The sequence below is a fragment of the Sciurus vulgaris genome, assembly GCF_902686455.1.
Source record: "Sciurus vulgaris genome assembly, chromosome: 11".
Lineage (NCBI taxonomy): Eukaryota > Metazoa > Chordata > Mammalia > Rodentia > Sciuridae > Sciurus > Sciurus vulgaris.
In genome coordinates this window covers 28,597,077-28,613,478 of record NC_136472.1, presented here as the reverse complement: position 1 = coordinate 28,613,478, position 16,402 = coordinate 28,597,077, and the positions used below count along the sequence as shown (strand labels likewise).

Genomic DNA, 16,402 nt, shown 5'->3' with positions numbered 1-16,402 from the left:
GCCCGGCTAGACTTTCTTGGGTTTCCGGCCCACTTGGTAGTAGTAGTAAATGCTGATGACCACAAAGAGCAGGCGGCTGGCCAGGAGCAGCAGGATGCCCAGGGACATGAGCCCCGTCTCGGCCAGCGTGGCAGTGACCACTGCGGGAGGAAGCCAGGCAGGGGACAGAGGTCAGGGAGAGGCTGTGCCCTCCCCTCCCCACACAGGAAGCCGGCTGACGGGCTCTGCACCCGGGGGTCCCGCACCGCCGGCCCCCTCCCCCCCCAGGCCAGGTCCCCAGCCTTTCTGCAAACCTCAGGGGCCAGGGCTGCCCGCTGCCCCTCTGTCGGCCTCCCGCACCGCCGGCCTCCAGACTCACCCAAGAACTGGACCCCGAAGTAGCAGGCTTCCGTGAGCAGGGTCCAGCGGATGATGGTCTTCTCCGCCGTGTAGAGGGCGCTCCACATGATCAGCGAGATGCCTGCACGGGACGCGCTCGGGAGGGCCGCTCCTCCTCCCCGGCCCACTCCCCACCCTGCCCTCTCGCAGGCGGAAGGCACCCGTCCCCAGCCCTCGCCCCCTGGGTCCCTGCTCTTAACCCTGCTCATGGCGCTCGGGAGGCCGGGGACGCTGGGCCCGCCCCGCTCCCTTGCCGGGACTCTTCATCTGCCCTCGGGAGGGGCGGGCTCCAGATCGGCTCGGCCCTCCCGCCATAGCTCTGCGTGGAAGCCGCCGGTTCCTGCCCACCTGGCTTTTCTTTCCAAAGGGGCAGAAGACCCCAGGCCCCGGGGAAATCGCCCCAGGAGCTGGCCCGGGGTGGCGGGACAGGCCACAGTTCTCAGTGGAAGTGTCACCACGGGGCTCGGCCCGAGCCAGCTCACCCAGGTGTGCCCAGATGCGCACACAGCAGACCCCAGACCCCCTGAGTCCCCGCTCCCGCTCTGCCACTGCGGCAAGGCAGTGCAGCTCAGCTCCACACTCCCTTTCTCAGCTCTCTGAGCGGCCCTGGGTGACTGGACAGCATCACGTGTACGAGGCGGGGACACAGTGAAAGTGGGGAGCGGGCGCCATCAGGAGTGGCTAGAGGCCAGGCCCAGGCGGAATGTAGATACGAGGAGGTGGGATGGATCCACCTCTTCAAGGCCAGGCAGAGGTGCCAGGGATTTATTCTGGAGGCAATAGGGAGCCATAGCATGTTGTAGGGAAGGGGAGGGATACCACCAATGCTGAGCTTTGAAAACTAATTCACCTTCCTAACAGCCGCAGTGTGCAACTCAGATTAGAGGAAGCAGAAGGGGTTAAACACTCCGAGGATAAAGATGAGGTGGGCATGAGGGGCTCTGTGGATAGTGCGTTGAGCCTGCCTCCTCCATGGATGCTGGGGGCCTGGAAGGGTCACCTGGGCTTCCTTCATCTTGCATCCCAGAGCCCAGGCTGGGCACTAACAGCCCGCATAGTGGCAGACACGACCACCAATCCCCTGCGTTTCCCACCCGTGGCCACAAGATGGCAGCACACACCCAGCAGCCGCACCACAGGAGGAGCTGCTGCCCCAGCCAGTTTCACAAAGGAAGGAGAGCCCAGTGCAGAGGAAGGTCCCTGGTGTCCCTGAGCCCAGGATACTCACTGAGGAGGGCGCCACCGTAGAGGCGGATGGGGGTCTTGCTAGTGACCTGGGCTCCATCGAAGACAGCATCATAGAGCTGGTCAGGGAAGGCCAGGGCCTGGGGACAGTGGGAGGGGCTCTGAGGTCAGGCTCTGGGCTGGGGTGGACTTCCTGTGTCAGAGCTGGCGTCCTTGGGCAGCTTGGGTCACCACTGCCCCCACCATCCACAGGATAGGAGGCTCTGGGACTCCTGGGACAAGGAGTAGGGCCACTGCCCATGGAATGCAGCATGTCCCAGAGACACCGGGAGCCAGCGTGTGGACAGGCTGCCAGGGGCCGGTGAGGAGGAGTCCCTGTGAGGGCAGGAGGGGGCCTGGAGCCACACCCAGGGCCCGTGTCCAGTTCTGAGTCCAGGGGTCCAGCCAGCTGGGAGGCCCAGGACCTGCCTGCTGGAGGCCAGGTTGTGGGGGGACAGGGTTGGGGACAGGGGCTCACCATGACAGCAATGCCGGAGAAGACCACAGCAGAAACGAACTGCCAGACCCTGCAGAGACAGGGGCCAGGTCATAGCCAGGACTCCCGGGGCCAGCCCCAGCCCCAGGGGACTGCCCCTTTCCAGCCAAGATGCCCAGCAATGGCTGGTTGGGGTAGGTATGGGGATGGGGTGGAACACAGGGCAAGAAGACACGGCGAGACAGGGCCAAGGCCAGAGGAGGGGGCTTGCACCCTCCCCGACACACAGACCCGTTTCCCACAAACAACACTCAGGTCGGATGCTCACCTGAGCCCCAGAGGCTCCCGGACAGCAAACTTGATTTCATTGCCCAAGACCTGGCTGATCTGTGGACACGGGGCGGGGTCAGAGGCGGGAGGGGCGGGGCCCTCAGCAGCCCAGGCCGGGGCCCCTCCCACAGCGCCAGGCCTGCTCAGGAGCCCACTGGGGCCTGGCAGAAGGTTCCCCCAGGGCTGGGCAGGTTGCACTGAGGCTGCCCGCTCCTGCCTCCCCTTGGCACTGGGTTTGAGAGAAGCTGGAAGTAAAGTGGCTAAGAAAGGAAGCTCAGCTGTAATCCCAGCAAATGAGGAGGCTGAAGCAGGAGGATCCCAAGTTCAAGGTCAGCCTTGGCAACTTCGTAAGACCTTCTCAAAACTAAAAAGGACAATGTAGCTTGTATAAAAGGGGATAGAGCTCAGTAGTAAAGCACCCCTGGATTCAATCCCTGGTAGTACCAAAAATAAACAAAACAAAATAAAACTTCAAAAAATGGAAGCTCCTGCCACTTACTGGTGTGGCCTCAAGAAAGTGGCTTACCCTCTGAGTGTTAGTTTTCCTCATCTGTAAAGTGGGCGAATAATGGCATCTACCACCCCAGGGCTGTGGGATCCGCCGGGCGGGCCTCCATTCATGCCCACGCTCGGCTTTCCTCACTGCACCGCCCCTGGCATCACCATCGAGTCTCTCCAACAGCGACCGCGGTCCCAGGCTCCAGCTGCCCCCGGGGCCTCAGCTCAGAGGCGCCTGGGTTGGCAGGCAGGGCTGCGGGCCCACCTTGGAGCGGTGCACCTCCCCGTCGTCGTCCTCCCCGCCCACGCCCAGGATCTTGCGGGTCTTCAGGCGGCTCACGAGGTCGGTCTGGCTGTGCTTCTTCATCAGGGGTGGAGGCTGCTTGGCCGCCATCGTGTCCTCGAGCTGGCCTCTGCAGAGGGCTGCAGGAGAGACCTGGCCTCAGCCGTGGCTCCTGCGCCGCGTCCCCACGAGGCCACGCTTGCGCGTCGGTACAGTGGGGCGGACGCTGCTCAGGACCCTCCGCCTCTGGGAACTCGTGTGACCCGGTGGACACGGGAGGGCCTGGGCCGCGGAGGGCGGTCAGGCCCGGGGAGCGGCTCTCCTGGGAGCCTGGGCCGGGGACGCCTGCCCCAGTTGGGAGGGCTTCTGATTTCGGGGTCCAGGCCGTGCTGGCTGCCCAGGCGATCGTGCCGCGCAGCTGGTCCCCTGCGGGCTCTCCAGACAACCTCCCGCCAACCCCAGGACCCAAGCAAGGGGAGGGGCGTACCAGGGGGCAGTGACCCGCCAGGGGAGGAGGCGGGGCGGCGGGGGCCCCCAACGCCCCTCCACGCCCACAGCCCCCACTCCAGCCGCCGGCGACACCCGGCTGGTCTCCCCACCTCCTGGGAGCCAGGCGCTGTGCTGGGTCTGCCGGTCAGAGATGAGCTGCGTCCTCCCCGGCAGCTGGCACCGTCCAAGCAGGAGACAGGAGCGTCCCTGAGGAAAGGGAAGAGCCCCAGGCTGGTCTCACGGTGGCCCTGGGCTCCTCAGACACAGCCAGCGGCAAGACGGGCACTACTTACACCCATTCTGCAGAGGAGGAAACCAGAATGTTCCTCAGACCAGACTGACAACCGTCGCGTCCCCCGCCGGCCTTCCCGGGAGCCCGGGCAGCCACCCCGGCAAGGCAAGGAAGCGCAGAAGCCACCCGTCCCTCCTCAGAGCACCCACGGGCCAGCGCCACGTCCTCTGAGCCCCAGCCAGGGCTGCAGAAGGGCAGGGCAGAAATGTCCCCGGGTTGCCCCCCACTCTAGGCCTGCGAGCTCTTAAAGCGAGTGCCCGAAGACACGTCAGCAGAGTCCACCGGGGCACAGGGATGCCGTGGCCTCGGGCGGATAAGCAGGGACCCTGCACCTGTCCATGGTCAGAAGGGACAGCAGGAGGCAGAGCAGGGGTCGTTAGTGGGGTGATGTCTGGCCACATGGCCCCTGAGCCCTGCCTCAGGTCCTCGCCCACAGAATGGGGGCGTCTCTCCTTTGCCCCTTGCGCACGTGCCCCAAGAGTCCAAGCCCTGCAGAGGCACCCTGCCACCACACGACACGGCCTGGTCACAGGGAGCCAGGGCCCCACCCAACCTCACTGCTCCTGCCTCGGGCACTGTCCCCATGCCTCATCCCTTGCCACCACCGTCCCGTGAATCCAGACGGAAGCTGTAATGGGCCGGCGTCCCTCCCACCACCAGGCCTGGCTGCCCACAAGAGCCCGCGAGAGGCAAAGGGCAGAGCCTGGTCCCCAGCCCGTCCCTCATGGAAGGACACGTCCCAGGTCGGCTGGCCCGGCCGCCCCCTCCACCCCCAAGTGCTCCCTTCATTTGAACGACTTTTCTTTCGTGCGACTCTGTGGACTTGAGTCCACAGATAATCCACAGAGCTGCCGCCTCCAAGTCTGGACGCGGGAAGTGCCACCACCCCCAAAACTCCCTCCCCAGCCACAGCCCGCAGCCCGCTCCCGGCAGCAGGGTCTGTCCTCCACCACCGTCGCCTGGTCTGGGTTCCCCACTAGCTAAACACACACTCGCACGCACACACACGCATGCACACACACTCGCATGCACACACGTGCAAACACACTCGCATGCACACACACTCGCGCGCACACACACACACACACACACACGGCAGCAGGGAGCATGTGACCTGGGGAGTCGCGCCGGCCCTGGGCATGCGGCCCTCTCCTGCCCCTGCAGAGCTGGCCACGCCCAGATGTGCTGTCCATTCACCACCAAGGCCATCGGGTCCCCCTGGTGTCCCTCCATCACGAACAGAGCGCTGTCATGGCAGGTCCCGGGTTTGGGTGTGACCACACATTTTCATATCCCTCAGGTGAGAGCCCAGCCGGGCGTGCTCAGCTGCGGGACGGCAGGGCTACGGTGACCTCTGGGACACAGTGCCCTGACGTGTCCCCTGGCCAGCACGGACACTCCAGAGCCGCCACGTCCCCCACGCTGCTGCCATCGGTCTCGCCCTCCAGGTGGCCCCGGCGTCCCAAGCTCCCTCTCGCCAGTGAGGCAGGACCTGCCGCCCACACAGTCCTGCCCAGCGAGCCGGCGCCTGGGCCCCTGACCCCTCCCAGCGCATGGCATGGCACCCCAAGAGCACTTGTGGGGCCCACTCCGAGCCCGGCAGGGCGGGACTCCCTGAGGAGCCCCACCTGCATGGGAGGGGCCCCGCCAGCTCAGCTTGGGGCAAGCGACACGTCTCTGAGCCGCTGGATTCTCGTCTGTGAAATGGGAGCAACTACCCTACGTTTTGCCTGTAGCTGGTCTGAGGAGACACAAAGCAACGCCACAAGGGCTTCATAAAGAGCCCCAAATGCTAAAGCCAGGGCCATGGCTAAGGGTTTCCTTGCTCAGGTCATTTTCCAGTCCCACTCTACACTTCCTAGCTGTGTGCCTAGGAGAAAGTTACTTAACCTCTCTGTGCCTCAGTCTCCCTCTCCATAGTTGGGAAAAGAAGGGGTTCTAAAAAAGACATCCAGTACCTTAAAATGGTGAGGGCACCTGCCTCCCTCCACCCAGGGCACTCCAGGCAAACACTGGCTTCAGGGCAGGCAGCCCTGAGTGTGAGTCTCGGCTGCGCTTCTCACCGGCTGGGTGGCATTTGGCAAGTCACTACCACTCGCTGCTCAGGCAGCTTCCCCCATGAAGTGGGGTAATAAGAATGTCACCATGCTAGGTGCCTGTAATCCCAGTGGCTCAGGAGGCTGAGGCAGGAGGATCTCAAAGCCAGCCTCAGAAACTCAGGGAGGCCCAAGCAACTCAGTGAGACCTTGTCTCTAAATAAAACACCAAAATGGGGCTGGGATGTGGCTCAGTGGTTGAGTGCTCCTGGGTTCAATCCCCGGTACGAAAAAAACCGCCCTCCACGCTGCAGGGGAGAGGCTGGGCCAGCCTCCTCCTCCACCCGGCCATACAGTGAAAAGCCAGCTCCAGGCCCAGGCCCACTGGGCCTGTGGCCCCGCCAGGCACCTTCTGAAGCCGGGGGCTTCCCCACGCCGCCTAGGGCTGGGCGGAGGATAGGCTGGGCCTCCATCCACACGCGGCTGCCAGAGAGGAGGAGGGGGCTTCCCTGCAACCAAGGTCCCACCAGCCCCCAGCCACTGCCACCAAGCATCCACTGCTCCCTCGCCTCACGCACCTCGCTCATCAAGGCCACCACTGCCTGGCCCCCTTCCAGGGGCTCCCCAGGGCCCAGTGTCTGCCCCTTCTGGCCACCCCCAGCTTGTGCCTGGTCACTTCATGGCAGTGCGGTTCCCCAAAGGGAGCATGTGAAGCCCGGAAGGGTCTGTGCCCCAGTGAGCCTCTGGCTGGCCTGAGGCACACAGTAGGTGCTCTGTCCACAGAGCTGGGAGGAGCTGCAGCCGGGACACTGGGCTCCGGGGTGGCGGGGCAGGGGTCCTGAGGGCCAGGGCTCTGCACTAGCCACACACTCGAGGCCCCGGCGAGCTGGTGGCTCAGGGCAGGAGCAGAGCTTTGCCGTGAGGCAGAGCCAGGCTGCCCAGTCCCTGCGGGTCCAGTGGCCCTGGGCAGGACACCAGCTCGCACGCCCCCGCCTTACTCATGCTGCCCGCTCAGGGAGGGCTGGACCAGGACACCAGGCCCTGGCGCTGCCCCCACCTCTGTGCGCTGGGCCAGGGCCGAAGGCGAGTGACCCAGGCAGGGATCTCTGTCACCCGTGTTCCCTGGGCCCAGGACAATGCCCACATTGGGGACTGAATTCACGAGTGGGAGGAGCCGGGCGCGACTGGAGCAGGACCCGGCCACCCGCAGTGGGCGGTCTCTGCGGCCTCGGCTCCTTGCGGCCCCACCCGATGTCCTTTCCCCTGTGACCCAGGAGCCAGCGAAGGAATCTCCACATGACTCCCACTGGCAGCAACCAGAGCCCAGTGAGGTCCCCAGAGTGTGAACCAGGCCAGGAAGGAGGAATCTATCTGGGGACACGAGTGTCAACAGAGGATGACAGAGTGGGGGTGGGGAAACATTTCCTTAATGACTGGGGAAACCAACTAACTCTTTCTCTTCAGAGCTCTGTGATCTCAGGAAAGTTACTTAACCTCTCTGTGCCTCCATGACCTCATCTGTGAAAGCTGATTACTGCCTCCACTCAGCTCACAGGTTCAAGATGCAGAATAATGAGAACATGCAGCCCAGGGGCCTGGCACCTGGTATGTGCCCCACAGAGGAGAGCAATTAATAATTAATGGGCGCCTGCCCGGCTCAGCCCTGGGCAGCAGATCAGATGGGCCCGGGCATCATTCCTATGCAGATCCTGGAGGACTTCCCCCAACTTCCCTGTGTCCTTCCCAGGAAGCCTGGTTTCCATAGAAACGGGTGGCCAGCAGAGCTGTCCCGACTGGCTTAAAAACCCTGAGGGGCTGGGGCGGGGGTGGGGAGAGGAAGGGACCCGGAACAGCCGCTAGCGGCAGCTCTCGGAGAGAAGGGGAAGTCACTCTGCGGAGCTCCTCCGCCGAGGAGCCACTTCCTTCCCTAACCGGCTGGTTGCAGCGGCAGCAACCGTCCCCCCATCTGTGGGAAGAGCGCCCCCCGCAGCCGCAGGGCGGGGTGGGAAGGACGCAGTCCAGATCAGGAGCCGATGATCCCCACCCAGTCCGGTGCCAATGGCCCACTTCACCCCCATTTCACAGACCAGAAACGAAGGCCAGAGCGACTTACCCAAGTGTCCCTCGAGGGACGTGGCAGAGCTGGCCTTCAAACCAAGTTAACCACGAACAGTGCATTAATTAGACATCCTGAGAGGAGCGTATGTGCGTGTATGTGTGCATGTGTGTACCTGTGTGTGTATGTGTACTGTGTGCGCGCGTGTGCATCTGTGTACCATGTGCATGCACGTACATGTGTTTGCAAGTGTGTACGGTGTGCATGTACATGTGTTTGTATGTGTGTAATGTGTGCGTGTGTGCACGCATGTACATCTGTTTGCATGTGTGTGCTGCATGTGTGTACATGTATTTACATGTGTGTGTTGTGTATGTGTATGTGTACTTGTGTGCGTGTTTGTGTGTGTACATGTGTTTGCGTGGGTACTGTGTGCGTGCATGTACATGTTTGCATGTGTGTGCGTGTGTGTGATGTGTGTGCATGTGTGCACTGTGTGTGCATGTGTGCGTATGTGTGCATGTGTGTGTGTGTTCTGTGTGCGTCACATGCGCATATGTGAGATGGTGGAGGAGGGGAGGAGGTTGGTGAGCTCTAATCCAGAGCTGAGCTGCAAGCCACCTCGCCCAGGACACCTGTCCTTGAGCACCTGAGAGCCTCCTGGGGTCCAGCGTCTCTAGGGTTAAGGCCCTGGACCCACAGCGGGACCTGGGAAGGGCCCCAGCTTGGAGCCCATTGTTCTGTTATCACTGGGACAAAATAGCTGGAAATGGGGTCTGGGACGGGTGGCAGGCAGGTAGGGATGGAGCCTCGGCTCGCCACGGGGGTGTCCAGAGCCTGCGTCATCTGTGGCCCCTTCCTGGACAGCCAGCAGCCTGGGGCAAAATGCCCTCCACTGGGCCTGGGTCCTGGGGACCCCTGGGGCACAGTGGCCCGCATCTTGAGTGCGATGCTGACCGTGAGGGAGGCTGCCCTGGGGTCAGTCACCAGAGGCAGAAGAGGTGGCACCCGAGGGGCTGTTACTGACACCAGCACAGCGGCCTCTGGGGTGCAGATCTTTTGGGGGGTCCTTGGGGACATGGAATAAGGGGGGAAGCTGCGGCGAGGCTGCAGGGGCTTATGCCAAGTGTCTCTCCCTGGGTCCCGGGAGAGCAGAGCGCTCTGAAGGCCAGTGAAGGCCGGGCCTGCCTCCCAGCCTCCTCCCAGGCAGACCAGCCAGCGGAGGGCAGAGCTGCCGGCCTCTCGGGTCTCAGCACCCCTGCTGGGCTCAGCGGCCAGGCTGCCCCGAATGGCCCGGGGAGGCATGGAGAGGGCCTGATGTGCCCCTGCGGCAGGGCTCTGTCCCCAGACAGAGCCAGGAAGGGATCCCAGGCACCTCCAGGAACACGGCCGGGCGCTGGCAGCCGCGGGCTTCCCTGCCGCCAGGAGGCCGCACCGTGCCTGGCCAGGGCTCCGAGGCCCAGCTCAGCCGGGTCTGCTGCCCTGGGAGCCGGGGCCTGCCTTGGGACTCAGTGTCCTCGTCCTCACGAGTGGGCAGGAGGTCTCCAGACCCCCCGAAGGTCCTGGAGCCCGATTCCTGCCTCCCAAGGCCCCTCTCCCCCACCCATCCCTCTGCGCCAGCCAGGCTCAGGCAGCCCTGCCCAACCCCACACCCCCCGCCGCTTCGGGCCAGGTGAATGTCCTCGTCCACGGGTCCCTTCCCTTTCAAAGCTGTGCAGTTTCCAGAAAGGCAGAGGAAAACCTCAGCTTTTGTTATAAACATGCCCAAAGTTTCAGGGGCTAAAAAACAAAAACATTCCCTGCTGGCCAGAGTGGCCGAGAGGGCAAGGCAGGACAGGATCCCTGGGGACCTCGCCCAGCTGCTGCTGTGTGGGAGGGAGGGCCAGCCCTCTGACGCCACCCTCCACCATGCAGAAGTCACCAAGAGGGCCTTTCCTGTCTCCACGGTCAGTGGCAAAGGGCAGGCCATGTGGAGAATTCCTGTCCTTTTCAGTCCAGGGTGGGCCCACCTTGGGCCCACCTTTGCCGTGGCCTGGCGACCATGCCAGGGCCCTCCAGGCGGCTACTGCTGTCATTGGCACAGCTGGGCTTCCGGCTCCCGTGGAGCCAGGGATCTGTGAGAACAAGAGCAGCTGGGCTCAACCCCCCCCCCCCCCAACCGAGGCTGCCCAGGACCTTGGCCTGGAGAGGAGGGTGCAGAGGGGAGGGGAGGGAGGGGCTTCCCTGGAGGGAGGGAGGGGCTTCCCTGGAGGGAGGGAGGGGCTTCCCTGGTTGAGTCCTTTTTTTCAGAAGCAAGAGGTGATTTATGTTCCGGGTCAGTTGACAGGGAGACCGGTCCTGTGCTTTTCCCTCCAGGAATGAGTCTCCCCAACACCAAGGGTTGTAGCTTAGAAGTTCAAGGCGTAGGTCCTCAAAGGCTGGTGCTGACATCCTGACCCTGCCATTCACTGGCTGCATGGTTTGGGCCAGGGACTCTGCCTCTCTGGACCTCAGTTTCCCCATCTGCTAAATGGGTGTGGTAATGATACCTACCTCTCCCAGATGGGAAGAGGCACAAAGTCATCTGCAATAGGACAGTCTTGTAGAACAGACTTGATAATAATGTTGCTGTTGTCGTTTGGACTGGGAAACTCAATTTCTTTGCCTGTTTCTCCCTCAACCAAGCCAAACCAGCTTCAGAGATACCACGGGAGGGGGTGGCCACAGGGAAGTGACTTTCATGTATCATCTCTGAGCAACATTCCCTCATCTGCAAAAATGGGGGTGTGTTCCCACCCTACGCAGCTGGCCTCGCCTCCTCTCTCCTCCCTGCCCCCTCATTCCACCCAACTCCAGTTCCTGCCCCAGGCCCCTTGCACCAGCTGTGCCCTGCAGGACCTTTCCTCCCCACAGCTGCACAGCTCACTCCCTCAAAGCTTTAGCTCAAAAGTGATCGGCCCCCTGGGGAGGCCTACCTGACCATGCAGGTCTGTGCCTATTTAAGATGGCAGTGCCACCCCCGCCTCAGCACCCCAACACTCCTCTGATCCCCTGGCTCCCAGTACATTATAGACTCTCTTTATTAGTTATATGCCAGCCCCGCCCATAAGTGTCAGCTCCCTTTTGAGAACAAGCAGCTTCCTTTTGTCCACAGCCGTTTGCCCAAGTGGCTGGAATTGCACTGGGTTTTGCTTAATATATAATTTTTGGCATAGTGTTTACAACGTGTGGTTCAGTAAGAGAAAGTGAAGAGCAACCCATGTGAACCTGGGGTGCTGGGAATGCCCCCCACCCACCAGGAGAGGTAGGCCCCCCTCTAGCAGAGGGCGCTGGCCTTGGAGCCAGGGCAGGGGTGGCGGGCAGGCAGGACTGGAGAGGCTGCAGGGTCCCCAGGGCAGGGCTCTGCAGGGAACAGGTGGGTCCCACTCCACGTTTGAAAATCTCGATGACTTGAACAGTCGTGGGCACAAAAGAAGACAGGCAGTTGGCTCTAAGACGCTGGGGCCAAAGGGGACATCAGGAGACAGCGTTCCATTTTACAGATGCAACGCCAGAGACCTGGAGAACACTCTCCTGGCCTGACTACCCGATTCCAAAAATCCCTGCTCAGCCTGGCTGCGCCTGCGACTGCAGCTAAGGGGTGAACAGTGCCCCCTCCTGGCTCTTCAACAAAGAGACCCCCGTGTCCCTGGGATCCTCGAGCTGCGGGTCCTGGCCCCCTGCTCACAGGCCACCAGAGATGAAGGTCCAGGGGGCTGCACAGTAGGGGTGCGCCTCCTGCAGCCCCGGGGACTTCCCCCCCACAGTCCGGCCCAGCCCAGAAAAGTTTGTCTAAAAGAAACCAAACAGGAAGTGCGGGTGGTGGGGCCGTGAGGCGGCCTTGGCCATCTGCGCCGGGCTTCGGAGAAGCCTCCGGGCTCCGGGCCTCTGCCTGGGTCCCGCCCACAGCCTCCAGGGCTCGCGCGGAGGAACCCGCTTCCCGAGGGCTGCCAGGAGGAGGCGGGAGCGCGCGATTGGGAGGGGACGAGGGAAGAGAGAGCAGAGGGACCCAAAGCGAGCGCCGGGCCCTGGGGGCACACCGGGGGTGTGCACGCCGTTCCTGTCTTTCCTCCCGGGGGGTGGGTGCGAGTATTTTGCCCACCGCAGGGGCCCCGGCCCGCCGTGCGCTAGGCCACCGGCGCCACACCGCTCCCTTCTGGCTGATTGCGCGGCCTGGGGAGGTGCGGGGGCGTCACTGACCACCTGCGCGCCTCTACCCACCTCTGAGCTGGGGCTTCGCCGCGGCCGGCGTTCCTCCCGCCGCTCTCCAGCCCGGGCACTGGGGTCTCGCCCGGCCTCGCCCCTGCCGCCTCCGATCTGTCGCTTGCCGCCCGGCTCCGCACCCCGCCTCCCACTTTCTGAGACCCGGGCTCTCTGGCAGCAGGGTGCCCCCGCCTCCTCCCGTCCACCCCCCACCCCGCACCAGAAGGTCGCGCCAGACTTGTGGGCAGCTGCAACCCCGCCACCAGCTCGGTCCGCGGCCCTGCGGGGGCGAAGATCGGGGAACCCGCAAGTTTGTACAGCGCACTCGTCGGGCCGGGGAACAAAGGCGGGAGGGGTGCGGTAGGCAGAGACGGAGGGGGAGGGGACAGAGCATCGTGCGCCGGGGACAGAGACCCCAGAGAGGGGCAAACTGCTGCGATTCTTTCTTGCTCCGAGGAAGAGGGCGCCAGCCGGAGACCCGGAGGCCCAGGTGACATAAACAGTCCGGGAGGAAGGAGGCGGCGGAGGCAGAAGCCGGGGGACAGGGAAACTGAGTCAGAGGGACGGGAGAGCGCGAAGGGGCCGCGGGACGGCGCCCGGCGGAGCCGGGGAGGGGACCTGCTGGGTCCCGGCCGAACCCGCAGGTGGCCGGCGGTCCCGGCGCACCGCCGGCACGCGCGGGTGCTGCTGCCCCCGGCGGTCCCTGCGGCCGCGGAGCCCCGCGGGCTGAGCTGCGCAGGCAGCGGCGGCGGCGGGCGGCGGACTTACGTGGCTAGCGCATGCTGGCGCCCGCGCGGCGCGGAGCTGGCGTGCCCGGGGACCTCCGGCCCTCACGCCTCACATCGCGCCGCCGCTCCGGGCGGCCAGGGCAGGGCAGGGCAGGGCAGGGCAGGGCCGGCTGGACTCCTGCGCCGCAGGCTTTGCCCGAGTCTTGGCGGTCCGCTCTGGTCCCTCCTCTAGTGCCGCTCACAAGCCAATGGCACGCCGTCCCCTCCCACGCGCCCCGCTGCCTCGCCCCCGAGGTGGCCGCCGGGGCGGGAGCAGAGGGGTTGGGGGACCGGGCCCCGGGCTCTTCAACCAAGGCTTTGCTGGAGATCGCCTGCGGGGGGCGCACCCTCGCCTGGGAGAAGGCGCCTGACAAGGGAAATCCAGGACGGGGACACCCCCAGAGTGGCCCCGCGCCGCCCAGGAGGACTTTGTTGGCAAGTTCTGAAGATTCTGAGGACAGCGCCCCTTTCCCGGGACTGCCAGCATCCCCGTGGATTGGCAGATCATCCTGTCTTGAATGGCCTCACCTAGGCCGGGGTCTAAAATGGAAGGGACCGCTTTGTCTGGTAGCGACATCCAAGTGTGAGCACGCTCACCATTGCTGAGCTCAGGCTTGGGGCAGACGCCATGTGCTCACGGAGTTGCAAGTTTGGAATCATCTGCTTCTCACAACCGCCTCGAAATGATGAGCGGATACCAGTCGGTCCAATTATTCAACGTGAGTGGACGCTTAGTCCCATTTTACGGAGGGTCGTGGGTCACGTTTGCTTCCAGCCTAGGCCCACCCTCTCTCCCCATGCTTGGTGTGACTTTGTTCTTCCCTCAACCACCTCCTTCCTCCTCCACCCTAAAATCCAACCTCAGGGATGCTGCTGGCAATTGTACTGTATCTGGGGCTCTGGGACGCTTTGGGGACACAGTTGTCAGAGTTTTTGTCTCTCTGCACATGGTTTTGGGGGTGTGAAGTGAGGATCGTGGAGGTTCTCTGGGAACTTGCCAGCCTAAAGAACCAGGCCGTCGAGAGCAGGTGCACCTCTGCTCACTCTGGACTTACTACTACCTTAGGGCCAGCACCTGCTCCCGAGGCCACCTCATCTCACCCTGCACCCTCCTGCTTAGAGAAACGCTGAGATTTTCTCTGACAGTGGCCACAGTGGGTCTGGAGGAGGGAAAAGGAAAGTCAGGCAGATGACATGCTCCATTTCACAAGGTAAGTAGGACAGCGGGAGGGAAGGGCTGCCCAGGCCTCTTGCTAGGTGGGCCTCCCGACTGGGTCTGAATCTTTCTGCACTAGTTCCTTAAAAATCAGTCAAGCAGGCTCGGGAGTCAGACAGCTGGGGTTCAAACCCTAGCTCTGCCTTTTAGGGACAGTGTGCCCTGGGCAAGTAGGTTACCTGACCTCATGTCACATCTCCTCATCTGCAAAATGGGGGTGACCCTCAGCAGGAAGCACCTCTGTTGGTTGTGGAGATTTCAAGTTAATAGGGCAGCTCGGGTTTATTGAGCGCAGGCGGTGCGCCAGGTGCTCGGGGCTGGTGTGCCACGCAGAGCGGGCACTGGGCACAAGAGGCTGCGCCCTTTGCCAGGAAGTAAACAGAACGGTGCTTGGCTTATAGCACGCAGTGACTGTTCACTGTCCTGATCACCAAGGTAACTGAACTCTGATGGTCGTAGTGCCACCAACTCTGTTGGCAGCTAACACCTCACTGATGGTAGCCAATGAGGAATGAACCGTTCAACAGGTGTGTGGCTCCAGGGGAGAGCTGGGGGGAGCACAGACCCAAGAGCCACCTGACTCGGTACCCTGTCCTGGTTATTGCCACAGCTCAGTGCCTTAACACAGCTAGAGGGAGCCGGGAGGGCAAGTTCCTCGTCCCTCCCTCTTCTGCTCTTCCGGCACGCAGGGCTCTGGGTTGCTTGTGTCCTAAGCTGGATGGCAGGTCTGGCGAGGCTGCGCTGCCTTCGTTTGTGAAGGAGGGAGTCCTAACTGGGCCCTTCCTGTGTGCCTGGCAAAGTGCAGCGTGCTGGGGCCCGTCCCTGTCCTTGGCGGGCTCCAGGCCTCCTGGGAGCCAGCCCAGGGTGGCAGGGGACACTGTCAGTTACAGCTGAAGAGATAGGGAGACCCACAGAAGACACAGCTCCAAGGCCGCCCACAAACACCCCTGAAGGTGGGGAGCCCTCCTCCAGGGTCCCTCGCTCCAGGGTCCCTCGCCAGCCCTTTGCTGGCTCCTGCTCACAGGCTGCTAGTGACAGGTGCTTACTACTGCTGGGAAAGCCTCTTGCCTATTGGAAGCAGCGTGCCCTGGCCCGGGTTCCCTCGGGCTGCCCTCGAAGGCTACTTCCCTCGCTCCCCGTGTGCTACTTTAAAGGCAAGTGCACGTGGGTCTAGCTCAGGACAGTCCTCGGGCTGCAGGGCTGCATCGTGCCCCAGGTGCTGGGCGTAGAAAGCTCACCTGGCAGGGTGGCGGTAACCAGGAGGCATCTGGTTATTTGCAGCACAGGAGGAAGAACGTGAACTGGGGGAGGAGGGGTTTCGACTTCAGCTCTGCGCCTACCTGGCTACATGACCCTCTGCTGCCCCTGAAAAATGGAAACAGAACCGTCTGCCTCTCAGAGCTTGAGAGTCAAGTGAGGAATTCGATTAAAAGGTTTGCAAACTGGAAACGCTGATTCCTATTATTATCATGATTATTGTGACTCTTAACTGCGTTGAAAGGTTCTGAGAGCCCGGTAGAGTGGGGGTGGGGTGGGGGTGGAGCCAGGAGGGCTGGCTGGAGGGTCCTGGCTGTCCTGGGCTCCCTCAGCAAGGGCTGAGGACCTGTCTGTTCCCTGGAGGGAGGGAGTTTTGACTGTGTCCCTGTGTCTGTGTTTACCTGAGCAGGGGGGTCTAGCAGTGAGGGGCCGCCAGTGTCTGTGGCCAGAATCACTTATGGATTGTGAATCTTGGAGGAAGAATGAGGATGTAATCCGATTTCAAAGATACCTCAGTGCGACCCGGATCAGGAAGCAGCAGAAAGGCTGGGGTAGGGGCTGGGCCTGGCCTTCGGGCCCAGGACCTGAGGCCCGGTTTTCAACAGTGAACACCCCACCGTACCCTGGGGCTAGGGGACCTGCACAGGTGGAGAATGTTGCTAGAGGCCTGTAGTGTTTGCGGCCAGGGATTTTGGAGCTGATAGTGGGATTCGAATCCTGCTTGTGGGACCCTCTCAGCCTGATTCCTCATCTGTAGAATGGGGATGACGGGATTTCCAGAAATCTCGGGGACAGCGCCTGTGTTCTGGTCAGCTTTGCATCGCCGTGACCAAAACACCTGCAAGAACAACTCAGAGGCGGGACAGTTTATTTGGGGCTCCTGGTATCGGAGGTCTCAGGCCATGGTCAGCTGACTCAC

At 62.8% G+C, this 16,402-nt stretch overlaps 1 protein-coding gene across 3 annotated transcripts; it reads right to left on the bottom strand.

The window, feature by feature from the left end:
• On the bottom strand, window positions 1-13,173 carry TP53I11 (tumor protein p53 inducible protein 11). 3 transcript variants are annotated; one of them, XM_079103056.1, is made up of 8 exons: window positions 13,012-13,173; window positions 3,749-3,938; window positions 3,132-3,289; window positions 2,367-2,425; window positions 2,081-2,129; window positions 1,607-1,703; window positions 359-460; window positions 1-140 (listed from the first exon to the last, which is right to left on the bottom strand). In XM_079103056.1, exons 3-8 carry the CDS (start codon window positions 3,258-3,260, stop codon window positions 7-9), a joined length of 570 nt encoding a protein of 189 aa, XP_078959182.1. In that variant the 5' UTR covers window positions 3,261-3,289; window positions 3,749-3,938; window positions 13,012-13,173; the 3' UTR covers window positions 1-6. The 3 variants fall into 3 exon arrangements, with proteins under 3 accessions (XP_078959182.1, XP_078959181.1, XP_078959180.1); XM_079103055.1 differs by having other exon boundaries at window positions 3,749-3,845; XM_079103054.1 differs by lacking the exon at window positions 13,012-13,173 and adding an exon at window positions 12,262-12,778 and having other exon boundaries at window positions 3,749-3,845.
• Window positions 13,174-16,402: the final 3,229 nt, after the last annotated feature.

Excerpts from the sequence above, each read along its gene's own strand:
- TP53I11 (XM_079103056.1), bottom strand. The coding sequence starts at position 3,260 with ATGGCGGCCAAGCAGCCTCCACCCCTGATGAAGAAGCACAGCCAGACC. Across the intron at positions 2,426-3,131 it reads GGGAGGTGCACCGCTCCAAG|ATCAGCCAGGTCTTGGGCAA; the intron begins GTGGGCCCGCAG and ends CCGTGTCCACAG. Across the intron at positions 1,704-2,080 it reads TCTCCGGCATTGCTGTCATG|GCCCTGGCCTTCCCTGACCA; the intron begins GTGAGCCCCTGT and ends CACTGTCCCCAG.